The 21,702-nt window shown below is 39.5% G+C and overlaps 2 protein-coding genes and 1 non-coding gene across 6 annotated transcripts in view; 1 reads left to right on the forward strand and 2 right to left on the reverse strand.

The window, feature by feature from the left end:
• Positions 1-2,811, reverse strand: part of LRRIQ4 (leucine rich repeats and IQ motif containing 4) — a 20,586-nt gene extending 17,775 nt beyond the window's left edge. Inside the window, exons 1-2 of one of the 4 annotated variants that reach the window (XM_061416442.1) lie at positions 2,469-2,811; positions 1,761-1,829 (exon numbers count right to left, since the gene is read on the reverse strand). The gene's annotated coding sequence lies outside the window, so the exon portion shown is untranslated. Of the gene's footprint in view, positions 1-178; positions 1,196-1,584; positions 2,446-2,468 lie in introns of those variants that run through there. The other 3 variants (XM_061416433.1, XM_061416459.1, XM_061416449.1) reach the window with 3 other exon arrangements.
• Positions 763-852, reverse strand: TRNAY-GUA (transfer RNA tyrosine (anticodon GUA)). Its single transcript is given in 2 exon segments — positions 763-798; positions 816-852. It is a non-coding gene; the product is annotated as a tRNA-Tyr (tRNA).
• Positions 2,811-21,307, forward strand: LRRC34 (leucine rich repeat containing 34). Its single transcript, XM_061416490.1, has 10 exons — positions 2,811-2,905; positions 8,960-9,078; positions 9,171-9,235; positions 10,353-10,436; positions 13,765-13,893; positions 15,753-15,848; positions 17,125-17,279; positions 17,642-17,797; positions 18,504-18,630; positions 20,240-21,307. The coding sequence occupies exons 4-10, from the start codon at positions 10,383-10,385 to the stop codon at positions 20,441-20,443; spliced, it is 921 nt and encodes a 306-aa protein (XP_061272474.1). The 5' UTR covers positions 2,811-2,905; positions 8,960-9,078; positions 9,171-9,235; positions 10,353-10,382; the 3' UTR covers positions 20,444-21,307.
• Positions 21,308-21,702: the final 395 nt, after the last annotated feature.

Here is a 21,702-nt window from a genome sequence, read left to right on the forward strand (position 1 = left end):
ACAGTTACTTGTTCTAGGTTTTACTTAACCTATTTAATCCTCACAAGAACTCTAAGAAGGAGGTACTATTACAATCCCTGTTTCACAAGTAAAGAACCACCGAAAGGCTCTTCTCAAGACACAGTAGGAAGTGGGAGAAGGAGCAGAGCATTTGACTGACCCTCAGTCACTTCCTCACCTGGGTTTTTAACATCATTTGTTCTCCAGAAACCTGGTTTTAATTAAAATCTTCTTGGATGTAAAGGTTCAGGCTTGATTTTTCTTTTTCAGTCTTCCAACAGAGTTATCTGGGGAAAATCTGTGTGCACTGGCCACTCTAATTAAGGTTAGACACGACTGAAGTGACTTAGCAGCAGCAGCAGCACAAGTATGTCTGGGCTTCCAGACAGATAAAAGAACTTATTTCTCTTAACATTCATCCTGTTCCATGATGAGACCTGCCTAGAAGGTCTCTGTGTGTGTATTAGCTCACATGAATCATATCCCACTTGTGTTTGGAATCAAGTTGATAGCCCTATGAAAGCTGTTTATATTGTATATGCATTATTGTCAGTTGCTCAGTCATGTCTGACTCTTTGTGACTTCATGGAGTGTAGCCCACCAGGTTCCTCTGTCCATGGAATTCTCTAGGCAAGAATACTGGAGTGGGTTGCCATTCCCTTCTCTAGTGGATCTTCCCAACCCAGGGATCAAACCCAGGTCTCCTGCATTGCAGGCAGATTGTTTACCTTCTGAGCCATCAGGGAAGTCCAAAATGTCAATTCCTTCGAGCCGGATTCGAACCAGCGACCTAAGGATGCCTGAGAAACTTCACACTACAGTCCTCCGCTCTACCAACTGAGCTATCGAAGGAATTGCACTGTATGTGCATTTTTAGTGGACTTAATAAAAGGAAGTTATAAAGCCAGGATTTACAACAGCTGCCAGTAAATAAGAATAGGGAAGATTGATTCTTTATTGGCTATTTTTAACTAGGGATTGCTTTCTGGATGTACTTTTACAACCCAGTATATTACTGAGAAGTTTATGAGTGGAATTACTCTTCGAGGGCCTTCCCAGGTGTCACTAGTAGTAAAGAAGACACCTGCCAATGCAGGAGACACAAGATGCAGGTTCTATCCCTGGGTTGGGTAGATCCCCTGGAGAAGGAAATGGCGACCTGCTCCGACATTCTTGCCGTGGACAGAGGAGCCTGGCAGGCTACATTCCATGGGGTCACAAAAAGTCAGACACGACTTGGCGACTACGCAGCAACAGCACAGGGAAGGGAGTGTGCCGAATGGTACCTACATTCACATCTCAGGATTTCAGGCTACCTTTCAACTTGGCTGGTAGCACATGGGGTAAATGAAAACATACTTGTCTTTTCTACCATCATGTTTAATCTGAAGAACTACTTGCAGTGGTGCTTAAAATCTGTGGGTTACAAAGTGTTTCAAGAGACGTCTACCTTGCCTAGCACAATTTCTCAGCAGTGGAGCACGGTCTGGAAATGCCTGGCTGGGTAGTGGGAGGGACAGAGGACTCAGATATTTTCTTTTTCACCTTGGAAAATAATAAACTTCATAAATGACCTGTTTTTACCTTGAGGATCTTCCTTGAACATTTTTCAGACAAGGAGTCTCTGGCTCCAGAGTCGTCTGCAAGGCCCTTTCACTTCCTTCTCTTTGACCTGTGGCAACCCCAGACAGAAGGCCTTCCTTTCTTCCTTCCTTGTCTCCTCTCCCCCAGGCCCACGTACCAAATCCTGACCCATTTACCTGGTAATTAACGCTGGGTTCTGTCTCCTCACTCCTCAAACTCCTGAGATGTTTCAGACCTCTTCTCCCCTGCGTGTGCGAAGTCACTTCAGTCGTGTCCGGCTCTGTGCAACTTTATGGACCGTAGCCCGTTAGGCTTCTCTGTCTATGGGATTCTCCAGGCCAGAATACTAGAGTGGGTTGTCATTTCCTTTTCCAGGGGATCTTCCGACCCAAGGATCAAACCCGCCTCTCTTATGTTTCCTGCATTGGCAGGCGGGTTATTTTTATTTTTTTAAACTACTAGCGCTACCAAATCCACCCTCCATCAGCTGTTCTCAATCTGAGAACTCCCTGCCCCGTAACAGCTGTGCTTCTCAGAGGATGCACAGGACTCCACGTGGATCCGGTCTGACTGATTTCGCCTCTAAAACACACCCAGTCTGTTCATCTGGGCAGCCCTAAGTACCTGCCACTCCAGTACTCTTGCCTGGGAAATCGATAGATGGAGGAGCCTGGTAGGCTACAGTACATGAGGTCGCGAAGGGTCGGACACGACTGAGCAATTTCACTTTTACTTTTCACTTTAATGCAGTGGAGAAGGAAATGGAAACCCACTCCAGTATGCTTGCCTGGAGAATCCCAGGGACGGGAACCTGGTGGGCCGCCGTCTATAGGGTCGCACAGAGTCGGACACGACTGACGTGACTTAGAAGCAGCAGCAAGTACCTGCTCATCTCCAAAACGCACAAAAGCAGTTCCGCCCTCTGGCAAGTTCACCTGGACGGGTCAGGACGACACCTTCTCCAAGAAGCCCTCCCTGATGGCCCGGCCCCTCCACAAGACAGATCAACTAGCCCCTTTAAGTTCCCTTACCTCCGTCCATCCTAGCTGTGGTGGGCAACTCAGCTTTTGCACCTACCCTCTGCAGGTATGAGCACAACTTGGGGAGCGGACTGTGTCATAATCATCTTTGTATCCCCGGCCCTTAGTTCATCAGTCATGCCCCCTAAACCTGGAGAACTTCTCTCTGCAGAAGAACCAGGATGCCCTGCCTCCGTGTGTCTTTAATCCACGGCAAGGGACCAGGACCCAGATGGTGAACAAGGAGCCTCCACAGCATCGGCGGTCACTACCTGCCCAACCAGGCCTCTGGGACCGAGAGGGTAATGACAGAGGTTTGCGCAGCATAGGCGCTCGGGGTCACGAGGTGGGGCCACACCGCTTGCAGCTCTTCGGCTGCGGCGGACGGAGCTGGAGCACGCGCGTGGTCGTCATGACAACGCCGCCGCTGCCGGCCGGATGTAGGGAGCATGGAGCTCAGCCAGAAGCAGCCGGGGCCGGCGTCCGGGTCCCCACTTCCCGCTCCCTCTAGGACCCCGACGCCGGCCTGGGCTGCGGCGGACGATAGCGGTAAGAAACAGGGGGTCCCTTCGGCGCCAGCCTGGCCGGGAGGAAACGCGCGAGGGGCGTTATGGCCAGGCCGAGTCCTCCAAGTAGACTTTGGGCCAGAGGTTGCCCGGCGGGAGAGGGCCCCTAGGAACCCTAACTGAGCCCGGAACTTCGGGGCGCCCCCAAACGTGGGCGAGAGGGCAGCCCCAAGCTCCCGCGGTGGGTGCGCGGTTCTCGCGGTGGGTTGTCCTGAATTCAAGTGTGTGTGTCGCTCTCTTCTGTCTCCATGCACTACTTGGGCCCCTTTTTATGAAGTCTCCAGAGAGCAGGGCCCAGGTGGGCCAGAGGCTCTGGAGACCACTCTTTGCACGTTCACGCCTGCACGGTTTTAAGTATTTCTGCACCCGTGAATTATCTGGTAGCATGTTAAGCATTCTTGCCTGGAGAATTCCATGGAAACATGGAAAGTTGTTTGACATCACACAGCCTGTCCGGATTAGCACCAAAGTCTGACTGACCCTCAGTCCTCAATCTCCCAGCACTTGACTGTTCCAATAGAAGAGGGTGAAGGTTAAAGTGAAACTGAAGTCGGTTAGTCGTGTCCGACTCTTTGTAACCCTATGGACTGTAGCCTACCAGGCTTTTCCATCCATGGGATTTTCTAGGCAAGAGTACCAGAGTGGGTTGTCCTTTCCTGCTCCAGGGGATCTTCCCGACCCAGGGATCGAACCTAGGTCTCCTGCATTGCAGGAAGAGGCTTTACCCTCTGAGCCACCATAGAAGAGGATAACCACCTCCAAAATAAGTCCTTATCTAGTAATTTTTAAACGGGATATTAGGTAAAAATTATTTGGAATTCGAGTCAGATGTGGATTAAAAATGAATCTAGGTTAAATTCTTGACATTTTCTTGTAGAATTGTTATTCCTAGGTTTTTTTACCATTTGAAAACCAGTTTATTATTTTCTCCTAATATGAATACAGTATAGGAAATAAACTGTTGGTGCCATAGAATCCTGACATACAATACTTGGGTGAATTTTAAATAAAAGAGTAGCAGAAAAATATAGCTGATGCTCAAAAATACTTTAAATCCATGTCCAGATAGTTAAATATACATATTCTTTGGCTTTGTTTAGCCTGTAATATAAGATTCCTTCATGCCTTCACATAAACATGACTTGTAGGTCTACATCTGTTTGCATGTCCTGGATATGGTTCTGCCAGCTGAGGGCAGGCAATGAACCTGAGAAATTCTCAAGGCAACCCTCTCTTCTCTTTGATGACATATTTAAAATTATTTAAAAATCAAAATGGAATAACTGTGGTTCAGGCATAAAAAATGGAGCCGGGTGGCTGTTGTGGATATGATTTCAGATGCATTCCTTTCATCACTGAGAACTTGAATTGGCTTCCCTCGTAGCTCAGCTGGTAAAGAATCTGCTTGCAATGCAGGAGACCCCAGTTCGATTCCTGGGTCGGGAAGGTCCCCTAGAGAAAGAATAGGCTACCCACTCCAGTTTTCTTGGGCTTCCCTGGTGGCTGAGACGACAAAGAATCCACCTGCAATGTGGGTGACATGGGTTCAATCCCTGGGTAGGGAAGATCCCCTGGAGAAGGGAATGGCAACCCACTCCAGTATTCTTGCCTGGAAAATCCCATAGACAGAGGAGCCTAGCGGGCTACAGTCCATTGGGTCTATACAGCACAGTGTCAGACTCAAGGACACTACGAGCTATTCTCCAAATAGGAGCTGCTAGCTACACCCTTAGTTTCAAATTTCTTCCCACCATTGCAACTTTGTAATCATTTCAGACTCCCAGCCATTCCTTGCTTAACAAGCAACCTCATTTCTTGCCAGCTCAAACCCCAATCCCAATTCTTGATGAACCATTTATGTAACTTCCTGGGTTTTTTGCCTTTGTAAATCGCCACCATTCTATAGTCTGTTGGAATACAGTTCAAGTGCTTCTTGGATCTGTGTCTCCTGGATTACATTTTTAACAAACACCAGATAATTACCTCTGTTTCAATTGGGTCTCCATTTCTGAGATTTTAACATTTTTAATACCAAGGAAGGTTAGGAGCCAGAGGAGAGGGAAGAAACCCAGTGGGAGCCCAGTTCCAACAAGTAAATTCATTTGAGGTCTACTTGTTTTATTTTCTGTTGAGGATGCTAAAGGAGCGTTTTTTGGATTGTATTCCATGTGAACCACAGTCTCCTAAGTCCTAAGTCTATGCTATGCTATGCTAAGTCACTTCAGTCGTGTCCGACTCTGTGCGACCCCATAGACAGCAGTCCACCAGGCTCCCCCGTCCCTGGGATTCTCCAGGCAAGAACACTGGAGTGGGCTGTCATTTCCTTCTCCAGTGCATGAAAGTGAAAAGTGAAAGTGAAGTCGCTCAGTCGTGTCCGACTCTTAGCGACCCCATGGATTGCAGCCTAACAGGCTCCTCCGTCCAAGGGATTTTCCAAGCAAGAGTACTGGAGTGGGGTGCCATTGCCTTCTCCGACTAGGAGCATTTTTATCCTCCTTCCCCTCCGGGCTCAACAACTTGAGGAGTCCTTGTGTACCTGAGAGTTTTAAATGTCCCGAGAATTACTGTAGATAGGAATCTGTTTAGCGTTGTTTAACTCATCATTTCTCAAATTTATTTTACAATAAACCCCATTCTATTTAGAATATCTTTGATCATGCAGTAGATTAGTATTCCACAGAACACAGTTTGGGAAATACTGTGCTAAAAGTATTATTTAATACATGAAATAAAGTATTTCATGTATATGTAAAGTATTTCATGAAATATATAAATACATGTCCTAAAATAAGTGAAAGATTTCTTTAAAAATTGTTTTTAAGTTGGAGTATAGTTGATTTACAATACTGTTAGTTTCAGGTATACAGCACAGTGATTTAGTCATACAGAATATATATGTATGTTCTTTTGCAGATTCTTTTCCATTATAGGTTACTACAAGACTGAATATATTTCCCTGTGCTATACAGTAGGTCCTTATTATTTTATGCTTAGTAAGTGAAAGATTTCTTAAGTACAATTATGCTGTTAAAAATTTTCAGAGATTATCTAATGAAATGGTAAAGATGCTCATAATGTTAACTGAAGAGGAAAAGGATATAGAAAAATAATAGGGAACACTCCCAGACCTCAATTGCAGTGGTTCTTTGGGAGTGAGATTGCTGATCAATGTTTCTTTTTTTTCTTTTTGATACTGAAATTTCCAAGTTATTTGAAATAAATGTAGGTTAAATTTATTTATTTAGGCCACACCACGCAGCTGCAGGATCTTAGTTCCCCAACCAGGCATTGAACCAGGACTCCTGGCAGTGAGAGCACAGAGTTCTAACTACTGGACTACTAGGGAATTCCCCTAAATTTATTTTTTTTAAGTTTATTTTAAAAAAACTGTAAGAAAAGATTATTTGCTTTCACTTTTAACATAATGCTCTTTCTCTTGGATCTTGTTTTGCACATTTGTTTAGCAAACTCTTTAGTTCATATAGTGCAGAAATCCACTCATGAAGGAACATTTTTGAGATGAAGAGACTTAGAGAAGCTGGATCCTCAAGATCTCAGGGTGGTTGAGTAGTGAGATCACTGAGCTCTCTTAGAGAGACACAAACACAAAAGCTAAGACAGAAAAGAGACAGGGAGCGGTGTGTGCTTGTAAGAAAAGTGTTAGCATACCTTCTACACTAGAAAGCCTGGGCCTGGAAAAAGATGCTTTTAAAATAATAACAAAGGGGAGGGGAGAAGGGATATACTGGGAAATTGGGACTGATATATACACACTTCTATATATAAAATAGATGAGGACCTACTGTGACTCTACTTGATACACTGTAAATTATATGGGTGAAGCGAAGTCAAAGTTGCTCAGTCGTGTCCGATTCTGCGAGCCCGTGGACTATGCAGACCATGGAATTCTCCAGGCCAAAATACTGGAGTGGGTAGCTTTCCATTCTCCAGGGGATCTTCCCAACCCAGGGATCGAACCCAGGTCTCCCACATTGCAGGCGAATTCTTTACCAGCTGAGCCACAAGGGAAGCCCAAAGCAACCAGTACCTCCTTTGAGCCAGAAATGAACCAGGGACTGAAGGATAAGAACCTAAAAAGAGTGGATATATGTATGTGTATGTGGGCTTCCCTGGTGGCTCTGATAGTAAAGAATCTACCTGCAATGCAGGAGACTCAGGTTTGATCCCTGGGTCTCGAAGATCCCCTGGAGAAGGGAATGGCAATCTACTCCAGTACTCTTGCCTGGGAAATCCCATGATAGAGGAGCCTGGTGGGCTACAGTCCATGGGGAGTCCATCCTTTGCAGAATCGGACAGGACTGAGCAACTAACACACTACACAACACACAGTTTATGTACAACTGATTCACTTTTCTGTACACCTAAAACCAACACAACACTGTCGATCAACTATATTCCAATAAAAGTTTTTTTAAAAAGTAGTATCGAAAATAATAAGATGATGCATCAAGGAAAGCTGCAGGTATAACAGAGGAAGAAGACTTCAACTCCTGTTTTGTTTGTCTTCCCTATTAGCGACTGACAGGGAAAAATCACCTTTAGAAAGAGGAAATAGAAGACAATGGTAGGTAAAGCACTTCTATGAGTGAGGTCTCAACTTGGAGAGACCTGTTCTTCTAGGAAGAACAGACAGAGCTGTATTCAAAGATGGTATCAACTTACAGGGTATAGAAGGTCTTCAAGAAGCCTGTTGGACTTGATTTTTCAGATCCCTTTTGAGTTTAGACTCTATGATTAAACTGTCTTTATCTGAAGCCATTATAAGCAAACATGAGTTACCCTAATCCATTATGGCAGAATGGAAAGAGGCTTTGGAGTCTTCAATACTCTGCTGTATGATTTCAGGCAAAATACTTAATTTTTCTGGACGTCATTTTCTTCAGCTGCCAGGCCTATTACTTAACAGAAGTTAGTTCTCCTTTTGTGTCACTTCCAAGTTAAGTGTCCGCCCATCCTCAGTGGGTACCTCTATGGCCCTAGTTCTCCAAACAGTATTTTTCTTCTCTCCCATTCCTTATTTTACTTTCTCTATTCTTCCTTTTCTTCCCCTTACCCCTGACTCTACACACATATTTGTATCTTTGAAAGAAATCTAATTTTGGTGGGAGGAAGCTCCTGGGATAATTTATATGTGATGAAAAGTATTGCATTTGTTTTTCAAAAATTTCAGCGTCTATTGGTGGTCTCCAGGAATATTATTATGACCTATGTTTGGAAAAGTCCCAGGAAATTAAACCTTTTATATTGCAAATACTCCAAGAAGTGGATAAAGAAATTGAAAAAGGGTAAGGAAGACATATACTTGATTACATCAGGAACAGTCACTGATACTCATCTGTGTGAAAACTCTTGGGATACTGAGTGATTTGAAAGCCATGTGCAAATGCTGGATGAAATGGACATGCTTTTTTGATTCAGCATAGATGACTGACACAGGTCTTGCACTAGACCAGCATTCTCCAAGTCTGAGTTCCAGATTGGTCATTAACTTCTGTGAGCTGGGTTTATTTATGCAAATCACTGAATGACATTTTTCAATGTCATTACCTGTCAAGTGGGAATACTTGGTTTTTTCTGTGGTTGAGAAATTAAATTATGCATAAAGTGCTTTTCAAAAGCTGTAGTATATATTCAGTAGTTTTAAGTTACACTTGATAAAAATCTGTATTGTGGTACTTGGTTCCAGTAAATACTATCCAGTGATGTCACTAAACATGAAGGGAAAATATTTTTATTTCTTTACTGGATTTCCTTTTAATATTTTAACAGATCGGTAGGAATCACATTAAATATTGCTGGTAACAGTCGCTCAGTATCAGGAGAAAGAGTAACAGGTGAAGATTTCTGGATCCTTTGCAGAGTTTTAAAGAATAATTCATATATTAATGGTATGTTTCCTTAAGCATCATTCCTTCCTGTTCTCATTCTCCTGATTATTCATTAGGAGGAATATCAGCTTCTACTCATCTGTATTCTTCAGGTCTGGATGTTAGATACAACCTCCTGAGTGATGTTGGCGCATACTATGCTGCAAAACTGCTCCAGGTATCTTACTGCAAAATGTTCTTTGTTCCTTTTTTTTTCTTCCAGGACCGAGTTAAGAACCAGCCTTTTCTTTGGAATGTGCAGGGTTTCAGCAGCCCTAGCCTGCTAATTAACCCTTTATTGTAGACTTCACTTTGGAGACACCCAAACTGAAATGCTGCTTTATGGTTGCATTTTATTTAAGAAAGGTAGTGTGGTCCACCAATAAGAACAGGTGTCCTCAAAGAAAAGGCTTTGTTTCAACCTCAGAAGATTGGCATATACATGTGTGTGTCTGTATTTTCAGTTAAAATGTTTAAAGCAGCATATATCATTTTTTATTCTTCCCTTAAATTGGCTTTTTAATTTCCTAGCTATTTGTCCCATTCTCATGTGCTGCAAGTGTCTCTACTGAGCCAAAAAAGATCTTAAAATTCTCATACCCATGAAATAGCACGGAATATAAGGATGGAGTGAAGATTAAAAAACAAACAACTAACCAAGTTATTTTCAACAACCACAAATCAAAATGCTGCAAAAATCATAGCCACCAACATGTTCTCAGATCTGTTTATGGTGAAATCACCTAGTCTAGAGACATATACACAAAACATAGTTTTGCAAAATATCAAGGGTCTTGACTGTGCTACAACACTTGAAATACAGTAAAAACACATTTGTGTATATGGTCTCAGTAGAGCTCATACCTAGGGCATCTTGAGTCATCTTTTGCAAAGTGACACACTATGGTTCAGTACATAAAGCACATCCATACTTTGAATCATTGATGAAAAATGAATATAGTGGGAGGGAGGCTCAAGAGGGATGTGTGTATGCTTAGTGGCTGACTCACATTGTTGTACAGCAGAAACTAACACAACAGTGTAAAGCAACTATCCTCCAATTTAAAAAAAAATGAAAAAAACGAAAAGTCTTTTACTTTATCCTGTAATTGTATTTGTTTAAATGAGAATGTTGATTTTTTTCCCTTAATCGTCCTTTGTTTTGCTGGACCTTGAAATTTCCTAGTTATAAAGATTTTCTTTGCTGGTAAACACTTTTACTTAAAAAGCAGCTCATATATTCTTGATTGATTTCTAGTAATACATGTATAATAACTTCTTTTCTCTTATTTTAGAAACAACATAATCTCATTTACTTAAATCTTATGTTTAATGACATTGGGCCTGAAGGTGGAGAACTGATTGCTAAAGCCCTACATGTAAGCATTCATATACCTCAAACTAACAATTTGGAGATTTCAATTTCTTTAATTTTAGCTTGAAACCAACAGAAAAAAATGTTAATGTCAACTTATTTTAATATTGTGCAAATGTATATTTTTTGTTGCACTTCATTAACATTTAGACACCACATGAGTACTTTTGAACTCACTTTTAATACAGTTTTATAGATAAACCATAATGGAAAATATTTTAAAAATGTATATATAACAGTTTGCTGAACAGCAGGAATTAACACATTGTAAATCAACTATACTTCAATAAAAAAATAATCAAGTTTTATTAAGACATCATTCACATACAGAATTTATCCTTTGGAAGTGTTCAGTTCAGTGGCTTTTTCAGTATACAATGGACACCTTGAACAGCACAGGTTTGAACTGCATGGGTCCACTCATATATGGGTTTCTTTCACTAAATACATGCTGCAGTACAATGGTCAGTCGAATCTGAGAGTGTAGGACTTGGATATGGAGGGCTAACTGTGAAGTTAAACTCGTTTTCAACAGCACAGAGGGTCACTGCTCCTAACCCCTGTGTTGTTCAGTGATCAGCTATATTCAGTTTTGCAACCATCACCACTATCACTGTTGTTAGAACACCTCCTCCCCACAGAAGACAGACCCTGTTAGAAATCCCCCTCTACGCTTCTCTCCCTCTCTCTCCAGCACCCTGCAGTCATATCTACTTTCTACCTGTCTATTCTGACCATTTCATATAAATAGAATCACCATATAACATGTGGCCTTTATTGACTGGCTTAATGCTTTCAAGTGTCATCCATGTTGTAACATATTTCATTCCTTTTTATTGCCAAGTAATATTCCATTGCACATTTCATTCATCCATTAGTTAATGGGTATTTGGGTTTCCACTTTTTGTCTATAATGAATAATGCTACTATGAATATTTGCACACATTTTTCTGTGTACTTGTCAGTTTTCTAGGGTATATACCTTGGAGTGGAATTGATGGATCATTTGGAAACTGTTTCACATCTTGAATGACTGCCAAACTGTTTTTCAAAGTGGTTGCCCCTTTTTATGTTCCACCAATATATGGGTATTCGGATTTCTCTATATCCTCACCAATACTTGGTACTTTTTGATTTGAGCTATCCTAGTGGGTATGAGAAGGCAATGGCACCCCACTCCAGTACTCTTGCCTGGAAAACCCCATGGACGGAGGAGCCTGGTGGGCTGCAGTCCATGGGGTCGCCAAGAGTCGGACACGACTGAGTGACTTCACTTTCACTTTTCAGTTTCATGCATTGGAGAAGGAAATGGTAACCCACTCCAGTGTTCTTGCCTAGAGAATCCCAGGGACGGGGGAGCCTGGTGGGCGGCCGTTTATGGGGTCGCACAGAGTCGGACACGACTGAAGTGACTTAGCAGTAGCAGCAGTATCTTTAGAAGCACACAATTTTAGAAGTTCAATAAAATGCATTTTGTTTTTCTTGTTGTTTATGCTTTTGGTGTTATATCTAAAGTCATATCTGACCTAAAGTCATGAAGATTTACACTTACATTTTCTTATATCTAAAGTCATATCTGACTTAAAGTCATGAAGATTTACACTTACATTTTCTTCTAAGTTTTTGACTCATTCAGTTATTTGATACATTTTAATTTTTGTATATTAAGTGACATAGTAGTAATTTCATTCTTTTTCATGTGGCTATCTAGTTGACCCAACACCTCCTTGTGATAAAACTGTTCTTTTCCCACTAATTTTGACATCCTTGTCAAGAGTCAGTTGATTATAAATGTGAGTTTATTTCTGTACTCTCTATTAATTTATATATCTGTTCTTAGGCCAGTCCCACACTATCTTGGCTACTGTAGTCCTGTAGTTAAGTTTTGAAGAAGTGTGGGTCTTCTTTGTTTTTTTCAACGTTGTGTTGGTTCTTCTGGGTCCCCTGCATTTTCACATGAATTTTAAAATCAGTTTATCAATTTCTGCAAAGCAAACAAACAAGCTGGGATTTTGAGAGGGATTGCTTTAAATCTTTAGATCAACTTAAGGAACAGAGCCGTTTTAACTGCAAGGATTTCCAACTAGTCCATTCTAAAGGAGATCAGTCCTGGGCGTTCTTTGGAAGGACTGATGCTAAAGCTGAAACTCCAATACTTTGGCCACCTCATGCGAAGAGTTGACTCATTGGAAAAGACTTGATGCTGGGAGGGATTAGGGGCAGGAGGAGAAGGGGATGACAGAGGATGAGATGGCTGGATGGCATCACTGACTCGATGGATGTGAGTTTGAATGAACTCCGGGAGATGGTGATGGACAGGGAGGCCTGGCGTGCTGCAATTCATGGGGTCGCAAAGAGTCGGACACGACTGAGTGACTGAACTGAGCTGAACTGAATAGTCTTCTGATTCAGAAACATGGGATGTGTTTCTTCATATATTAGTTCTAACAGGTCTTTTTTTGTTTTGGTGGATTCCTTAGAATTTTCTACACGTAAGATTGTCATATGCAAGAAGTTTTGCTTCTTTTCCAACCTGTATGCCTTTTTTTCTTGCCTTATCTAGCCCCATCCAGTACAATGTAAAATAGAAGTGGTGAGAGTGGACATCCTTTCCTTCTTCCCACTCTTGGGGTGGGGTGGGGGCAGGGCGGAGTTTGACTTAATTTTAAAGGTAATTAATCCCAGGGACGGGGGAGCCTGGTGGGCTGCCGTCTATGGGATCACACAGAGTCAGACACGACTGAAGGGACTTAGCAGCAGCAGCATGTACACTTATGGCTCAAATATTTATTCATTAGGACAATGAAATGTCTGTAATTTTGTGAACGATTTATCCAAAGAATGAATTACGAGAAGGAATTAAACTTTGCAAATGTCTGAGAAATTGTGTCATTTTCAAAGTAATACAGGGAAATGTGAAGTGAGTGTTTAACGGGTATAGGGTCTCCCTTAAGGGTAGAGAATGTTTTGAAATTAGAGGTGATGGCTGCACAACACTGTGAATGTAGTAAAATCTAGTGAGTTGTACTTTCTGGCTGCACCATGTGGCTTATAGAATCTTAGTCCCCCGGCCAGGGATTGAACCTGAACCCCTCAGCAGTGAGTGTGCAGAGTCCTAATTGCTGGACCACCAGGGAATCCCCAAATTGTACACTTTATATTTTTACCTATTATGGGAAATTGAATATTACCTTTATGGAATATATTCTGTTCAATCTCCATGAAAAACTGACCGAGTCTGCAAATAGTAATACAGTCTCCTAACTCCCGTAATCTGAAGAGAATTCTGTGGGTTAAAATTTTAATCCAGTTTTGCCTCTCTTCCTTTTCAGAAGAATAGAACTCTGAAACACCTAAGAATGACTGGAAACAAGATTGAAAATAAGGGTGGAATGTTTTTTGCTGCAATGCTACAAATTAATTCATCCTTAGAGAAATTAGATCTGGGTGACTGTGATCTGGTGAGTTAAACTGGTTATGAGAGTCACTCACGTATTTGATCATTCTCCCTGGAAACTAGCACAGAGAAGTGTCAAGAGACCAGCTACATGACAGTCTTATGAATGATTTAAGCTCATCTCTAAGATCTAGTATCAGAGAAAAAAAAATCTTTAAGTAAAAATCAGATTATAATAATTTTATGGAAGAATATCCAGTGTAATAAAAATCTTCCTAAATTTCCATCTATTACCCTTCTTAACTTGCATGGGATTTTCTAAAGAAGAATCTTATGTTCCTTTTAATTAAACAAATACTTCATTTGTATAATATAAATTTTTTATTTGTGGAAACATTTTTCAGTGAGTACTTATAGCATAAAACCTAACACAATTCTAAGAGCCCTCATCTGACCTGATATGTCTTCAAAGTCCGGGCTTCATTTTTTCAAACATGCCTTCAAACCTTCAGGCCTACTGTTAGGAACCTAGTTAAAAGGTTAATGCAAAATCACTGGGACAGGATGTCAGTAAGATGGGCCAAGGAGGCTCTAAAGTTTAAGTGGGTAGATACAGTAAGTAAGGAATGGGGAAAGCATTAATTCAATATACAGTTGACTCGACAACATGGGTTTGAACTGCTGGGTCCAGGTAAATGCAGACTTTTTACAATAGTAAATACTACAATTGCTACAGGAGTCAAGGTTCTTTGAATCCATGGATACCAAGGTATACAATTGACCCCTGACCCTTTAGGGTCAACTATGTATTTTCTGCACGTAATAGTCACAATCCTAGACTCTAAGGATACAGGAGTGCATCAGATATAGTCTCTGCCTTTATAAAGGTTATATTTTAGTTGAGAAAATATCAGTAAATTAGAGCAAAGTGCTACAAACATGGCAAAGTACTCTGATAATGGTAGGAGGTAGGAGGTCATCTGAGTGATAGGATGGTTATCCCTAAGACCTGAGGAAGTAATTCTAGGATGAAGAAAGCTGCCTCATCTGTGAAGGATGAGAAAGAGCTGCCTTCAGGAGAGATATGGCAGAATATTCCAGGCCAGGGATCCAGAACATGCAGACCCTAAGAAAGTGCTTCCCCAAGTGTAGCATGACTGACAGAGATTGAAGTAATTTTAATACTCATGTATTTATTTTTACAAATGCTTTCTATTTATTTCAAGGGTTTATGGTTTCCCATTTACAGAAGTGAAACAGTTTTAGGAAGTTTCTGCACTAGTTCAGGTGGGTGATGAGAACCTGGGTGAGGTGGTAGCTACAGAGATGGACTAATTAGAGACATCTTTTGGAAGCAGAATCTGTAAGATCTGCTTCTAAGATCTGGCAATCAACTGATAGGAAGCTAAGAGGACTGGTGGAGTGGGAAGAGGTTTTCTGGTGTAACAACTAGGTATGTATCCATCACAGAGATGCGAGAGGATCAGGCCCTTCCAAAAGGCAGAGGGGGCCAACTGGAGTTGTGAAAAATGTGATTAGTAACGGTTTGCTGCCATAATCACACATTTAAAGTGTGTTAGTATGAATATAAAACGAGGTTTGCATTAAGGATATGTAAGTAGCATAGAGCCCTAGCTGGGATCCACTTGTGTGTCCACATGTCTGACGTCTGCATCATATGGAATCTTGAAGATTTAGGAGCAAATCTAGAGGTAAACATCCGAGGAAACCTTAAGACACTCCCCGTGCATGTTAAAGATGGATTTTTTCTGAATTTTATCAACCTACATTCAAGGACTAGGAAATTAAACCTTTAAGAGCACAGTTTTGATTTATCAGAGCCCAGTTTTACTGATCCTAAAATATTAAGGAGGTTACTTTATATACTTTGTCAGTTTCCTTAATGAATTTATCTGTTTTTAGGGAATGCAAAGTGTGATAGCATTTGCTACAGTCCTAACTCAAAACCAAACAATTAAGGGATTAAACCTAAACCGACCCATACTGTATGGTGAACAGGTATGTATTCTAAGTGAGCAGTTAATAATGCTGTATGTGAATAAAACGAAGGTACTAACTGAGGGTTATGTCAAGGTTCATGAATGCACTGTATTTTTAGAATTGTAAACTACCATTTACAAATGAAAACTTGAATGGAAACTTTTAAATTCTGGGTAAGAGTTTTATAAATATGGTTTTAGATGTTGCTTATTTAAGCAAATATGTTGTCTTTTGTTCTTATAAACTCATTCTCAGTGGGTAAACCTGTGAGGGGCAGAGTGCTTAAGATGAACACATAAATGATTAAAGTTTAAGGGCTAGAGAATTGTAAGAGCCCAGTGTGAACTGTTTTGTCATTTGTTTTACTGATGTGATGAACCACTGCATCTTTGAAATCATAAGTAATAATGGCATACTGCCTAAGAATAGCAGTCTGGGAGATCTGGACTTCATCCTATAGATAAGCTGCATTCTGTAGCTTGAGGGGTCTCCGTTCCCCAACCAGGAACTGAATCTGGGCCCAGTAGTGAAAGAAAATCCTATCCACTGGACCGCCAGGGAATTCCCTCATGCTCAACCATGGTACCAATTATTGTGTTTTTCTTCCCTTCTGGGATGAATGATATTTTTAAAATAATTATTTCTGTTGTTGCTGTTCAGTTGCTAAGTCGTGTCTGACTCTTTGCCAATCCCATGGACTGCAGCACGCCAGCTTCCCTCTCCTTCATTATCTCCTAGAGTTTGCTCAAACTCACGCCCATTGCGTCAGTGATGCTATCCCAGCCATCTTATCCTCTGTTGCCCCCTTCTCCTTTTGCCTTCAATCTTTCCCAGCATCAGGGTCTTTTCCAGTGAGTCAAGCTCTTTACACCAGGGGGCCAAAGTACTGGAGCTTTAGCATCAGCCCTTCCAATGAATAGTCAGGGCTGATTTCCTGTGGGATTGACTGATTTGATCTCCTTGCAGTCCAAAGGACGCTCAAGAATCTTCTCCAGCACCACAGTTAAAAAGCATCAATTCTTTGGCGCTCAGACTTTTTAACTAACCTCTTTTACATCACTTAGTCATTGTACTTTACAAGTGCCCATTGCCTATTTCTAAGATGGTAAAGGTATCATTTGTGACAAAATGATTTCTTTTGAAAAGCCATGCTAAACAAATAGCAAATTGTAGACTAACAGTCTTAACTGATAAAATCTTCTTAAAAAGCTAATTTAAATAACTGACCATGTTTGAAATAAACATGTACTGCTTTAAAATTATATTTTAGAAAAAAAGACTTATCTATTTTTAGGAAGAGTCTACAGTTCACTTAGGCCACATGTTGAAAGAAAATCAGTGCCTTGTTGAATTACACATGTGTAAACATGATATAAAAAATTGTGGTATGAAACAGTTATGTGATGCACTGCATCTGAATAGGAGCCTACAATACCTTGATGTAAGCTGGTAAGTGATAATCTGGATAATCTATGTAAAGATTCATAGTAGGTATGATTCTGTGTTAGACACTAAATCCAAAAATTAGGAAATAAAACCATTTTTATCTTTTTATCTTGAGCTTCACTTATTATTCAGTTTAAACCGATTTAATATCTCCTAATAACTGGAGTGAGCAATTTAAATATGTAAACCAGAACAGAAGCAACATTTTATGGCAAATTTTCATTAACATTTTTAGAAACTGAGTGATTAAAATAAATCTTAACTAAAATAGAAAGTACTGCTTAAAAGTTTCTAAGCCTGCGATCTCAATGAATAAAAGGGCACTTCATATTTTAATATATAACCACGTATTTTTCCTTTCCCAGCAATAAAATAACTCAGGATGGAATGAAGTGTTTGGCTGATGTTCTGAAAAGCAATACTACCCTGGAAGTAATAGATCTTTCTTTTAACAGAATGGAAAATGCAGGAGCAAACTATCTCAGTGACGCTCTTGCTTCACACAACAGGACTCTTAAAGCGTTAGTATGGTTTTACATTTAATCAAAATAACAGAAAAAAAGCTGTTTAGAACTCTAACCTTAAACCTCTTACCACTTACGATTCATGGTGAAATATGAAAACTCAGTTTCTAAACTGACATATTAAGTTACAGAAAACATTTCAGTATCTTCTATTTTCTTTTTAAAGGAATGTCTTTTTAAAATTAGATGGATACCAGTTATGAATGCTTAAGGTTAATGAGAAAATTCTTATCACTTATATTATTTATCCCGAATTCTAACAGAAAAGTTATAATCACTCAATATGACAATGACTTTAAAATAAGAATGAATCAAGAAGAAAATATTACTCAATTCTTCCTTTATTATGTGATACATGAAAACATTTCAGTCAATACCCTACTTAAATGGACTCACATAAAATATTACTCAGGTGACTTTATCCTGAAAAATGTCTGTAATCCACTCCAAACCTTTACTAAATAATAATTAGAACAATAGCCTGTTTATTTCCAAAATGTAGGTAGCTCTACTTAGGTACATGAAGAATCCAATTAGAAAAGTTTCTTGGATTTCAGGAATTATAAGATCAGTATTTTAACTACTACATTGAATACATTGAATGCTAAGACAACACAATAAGATGTGTGTAATAAATGCTGTTGGTAGCTCATCCATTCTCTCTGTGGAACTGTTTCCAGGGTTACTTTTTGTTTCTCCACAGGTTGTCTGTGGTGAGCAACAACATAGAGGGAAAAGGACTTGTTGCACTTTCACAATCAATGAAAACAAATCCTACACTCTCTCATATCTACATCTGGGGAAACAAGTTTGATGAAGCTACATGTGTGGTAAGTTTGTCTTCACTGAGGTTTTTTCCTGGGGCTTTCCCTACAACATCAGGTGTTATTTACTGATGATTACAGGATTACAAAGTATAGTGAGACACTTCAGTTTTGATAAATTTTAACATACATTCTAAAAGTTAGCTACTGGAAAGTTCTGTGGTTGAAACAGTGATAGATATCAAGTACTACATGTTAGTATAAATATCACTGAGGGACTTTTCTGGTGGTTCAGTGGTTGAGAATCCACCTTTCAATGCAGGGGACACAGGTTCAATTCCTGGTCTGGGAAGATCCCACATGCCATGGAGCAACGGAGCCCATGTAACACAAATACTGAGCCCGTGTGCCACAACTACTGAAGGCTGTGCGCCTACAGCCTGTGCTCCACAAGAGAAGCCACCACAGTGAGAAACACACACCCCGCAGTGAAGAGCAGCCCCTGCTTGCTGCAACCAGGGAAAGCCTGTGCACAGCAACAAAGACCCAGTGCAGCTGAAAAGAAATAAGTAAATAAAACGATAAATTATACAGTCCTAATTTTACTCCAAAGTTAGCTTTGTAAAAAAAAAATCACAATTGTTGATTCATTATAAATTTGATGTGGCACAATCTCTAATCTGCTACTCAATAATTAAACCAAGACAGAAAATTTGAAAATACAGTACAAGTTGTCAAAATATTTGGTATGTTGCTTATGTAAATATATAGAACCCTTAATACTGCTTTCAAAACACAAAAAGCATCATAATGAATAGTTTTCAGTTAGAAAGAATAGAAAGAAAAATAAAGTGTCAGAATTCTCAAAAACTGCCAAAAGGCTAGTCAGAATTCTATCACTAAAAAGATGAATAACATGTACACTATTTAAAAAAAAGCTTGATTTCAGAAAAACACCATATCCACATTCTGTAACACTAGAAGCTGAATTGAGTTGGACTAATAATGACAAGCTATAGCAGAAAGCAGTTAGACTTGAATCTTTTACTAATTTCTCCTTTTCTCTACAGTAATCACACCCTTACTGACAAATTAGTTTAACATGTTTGTATGACACCTTTATGTAGATGTCAATGATCCATACAAGATATACAAAGAAAATTCTACAATGAAGAAATAATTATGTGGCCAGCTACACCAGCATCTAATACTAAGGGAATGGTCTCTAAGCCTAAATCTGTTGGTTACTTTCAGGGAGTCCATGAACTCAAAAGTTTTAAGCCAAAATCTGTGGGTGTTTATTTTTCTAAAAACTGGATCCCCAGCTATCACTGGATCTTCAGGGGCATATACAACAGCACTCCACCCCTATTTATGAGTCACCTTGGGACTTGAAAATTTTGACTTGAAACCTCTGGTCCACAAAATTGGTAATATATATAGAATTGTTACCTCAGTGAGTCATAAGACAACAAAACATAAAGTTAAAATGCAGAAATAAGTTTTATGAGATTGTAATTTACACATTGTGTGAACAATACCTGAAAAATATTAAAATTCAGCAGTTAGTCAGAATATTTCAGACTATAAATTATCATATCTAAATGTGAATGTTGAAATTTGTGAAGTGAATAAACTATTTTCTTAATGATACAGTTTTTCTTAAAAATCCTAGGCATATTCAGATTTAATTCACACAGGCCGTCTAAAATCAGACAATACAGATGTGGAGCCGTTTGTGGTAGATGGACATGTGTACCTTGCAGAAGTCTCCAATGGCCTTAAAAGGCATTATTACTGGACACCAGGTTATGGAGAAGCTTGCAGCCCGTCATCTAATGCAGGTTTTTCTCTTGCACCAGTAGGTCAACATCTATGAAAAACAAACTTTAAAGTAATTTTCATCTATGTCTTATTACTTTTCAGATATTAATATTTTATTGTCTATTAAATTCTTTCAAAGATTATGTTATTTTTGTTAGACAAGTAAAAGATACTAAATTCTAAGTAACTGTCCATTGTGAAAAACTGAGTAGTGTAATTTTTTCAAAAAAATTTTACAAAATAGGGACCAAAATTTGAACACTTGGAGAAGGAAATCAAGGAACTAATTTCTTTTTATAAAGAAAATAAACCCAAACAGTAAAGCAGTATAGAAGGAAAGGTCATTTTAGGTATCCTAACTGAAAGTTGTCATGAAGTAAAAAGGTTTCAGGGGGCAGATTCCAGGGACCATCAAGGGGTTTAGAGATTGAAAAAGAATTTAAGGTATTTTATAGATGGGTTTTGGTACAATTTCACAAATACAGGCAAATATATATAAACAGACACACATATAAATACATATAAATGTATACTTTCCAAACATGTCAGTGCTGCCAGTGAATGTTTAAAGAGAATTCTCTTTTGGAGGATGCCACTAACATTTTAATGATTTGATGGCAAATAATTACCCTTGTTTGTGGCCAACTGTTTTCAAATTAAGATTTCTACAAAGAGGCAATAGACACTACAATCCTTTGATTACAGACTCATGTTCACAAATTTATTAATTCATATATACCACTTAACTGTTTAACCTGAATGATTTATTACTGCTAAAGCCAGGCAAAGTGTGAGGAAAAAAAAACAACTGTGGACAATTTAAAGAGGTTACTCTAAGTTTTGCATCTAAAAGGAAAAACCATCTGTCTCTAAATGTTGTGAGTAATGAGGTGAAATAAAGGTGTTCAGTTTTACAGTTGTCAAAGTATTGCCTTCACTTTATTATTATGAATTCCTCATATCATAGCTGTATTTATTCTAAAAATTTAACATTACAAAAAACCCAAATCTGTTATTCTCCATTCCTTTAATAAAGAATTAAGATAAAAATTTCCTATTAATGACTTTTAAAATTTATCAGGCTTTTCCTTATATTCATCACCTAATACCACATTTCCTTACTCCCCAGGGAAATGTGTGTGCGCGTGCAGGGGTGTTGAAGGGTAGACACAGATGGTGGTAATGGTTATGAAATGGGAATAACATCTGAGTAAATTAGTAAATTATACAAGCCATTATTTTTCACTTAATGTTCTAGAGTTACTGAGCCAGAAAAGACCTAAATGCCTTACGAAATCCATTCTCACGCTTTCA

This window comes from Bos javanicus, chromosome 1 (genome assembly GCF_032452875.1).
Source record: "Bos javanicus breed banteng chromosome 1, ARS-OSU_banteng_1.0, whole genome shotgun sequence".
Lineage (NCBI taxonomy): Eukaryota > Metazoa > Chordata > Mammalia > Artiodactyla > Bovidae > Bos > Bos javanicus.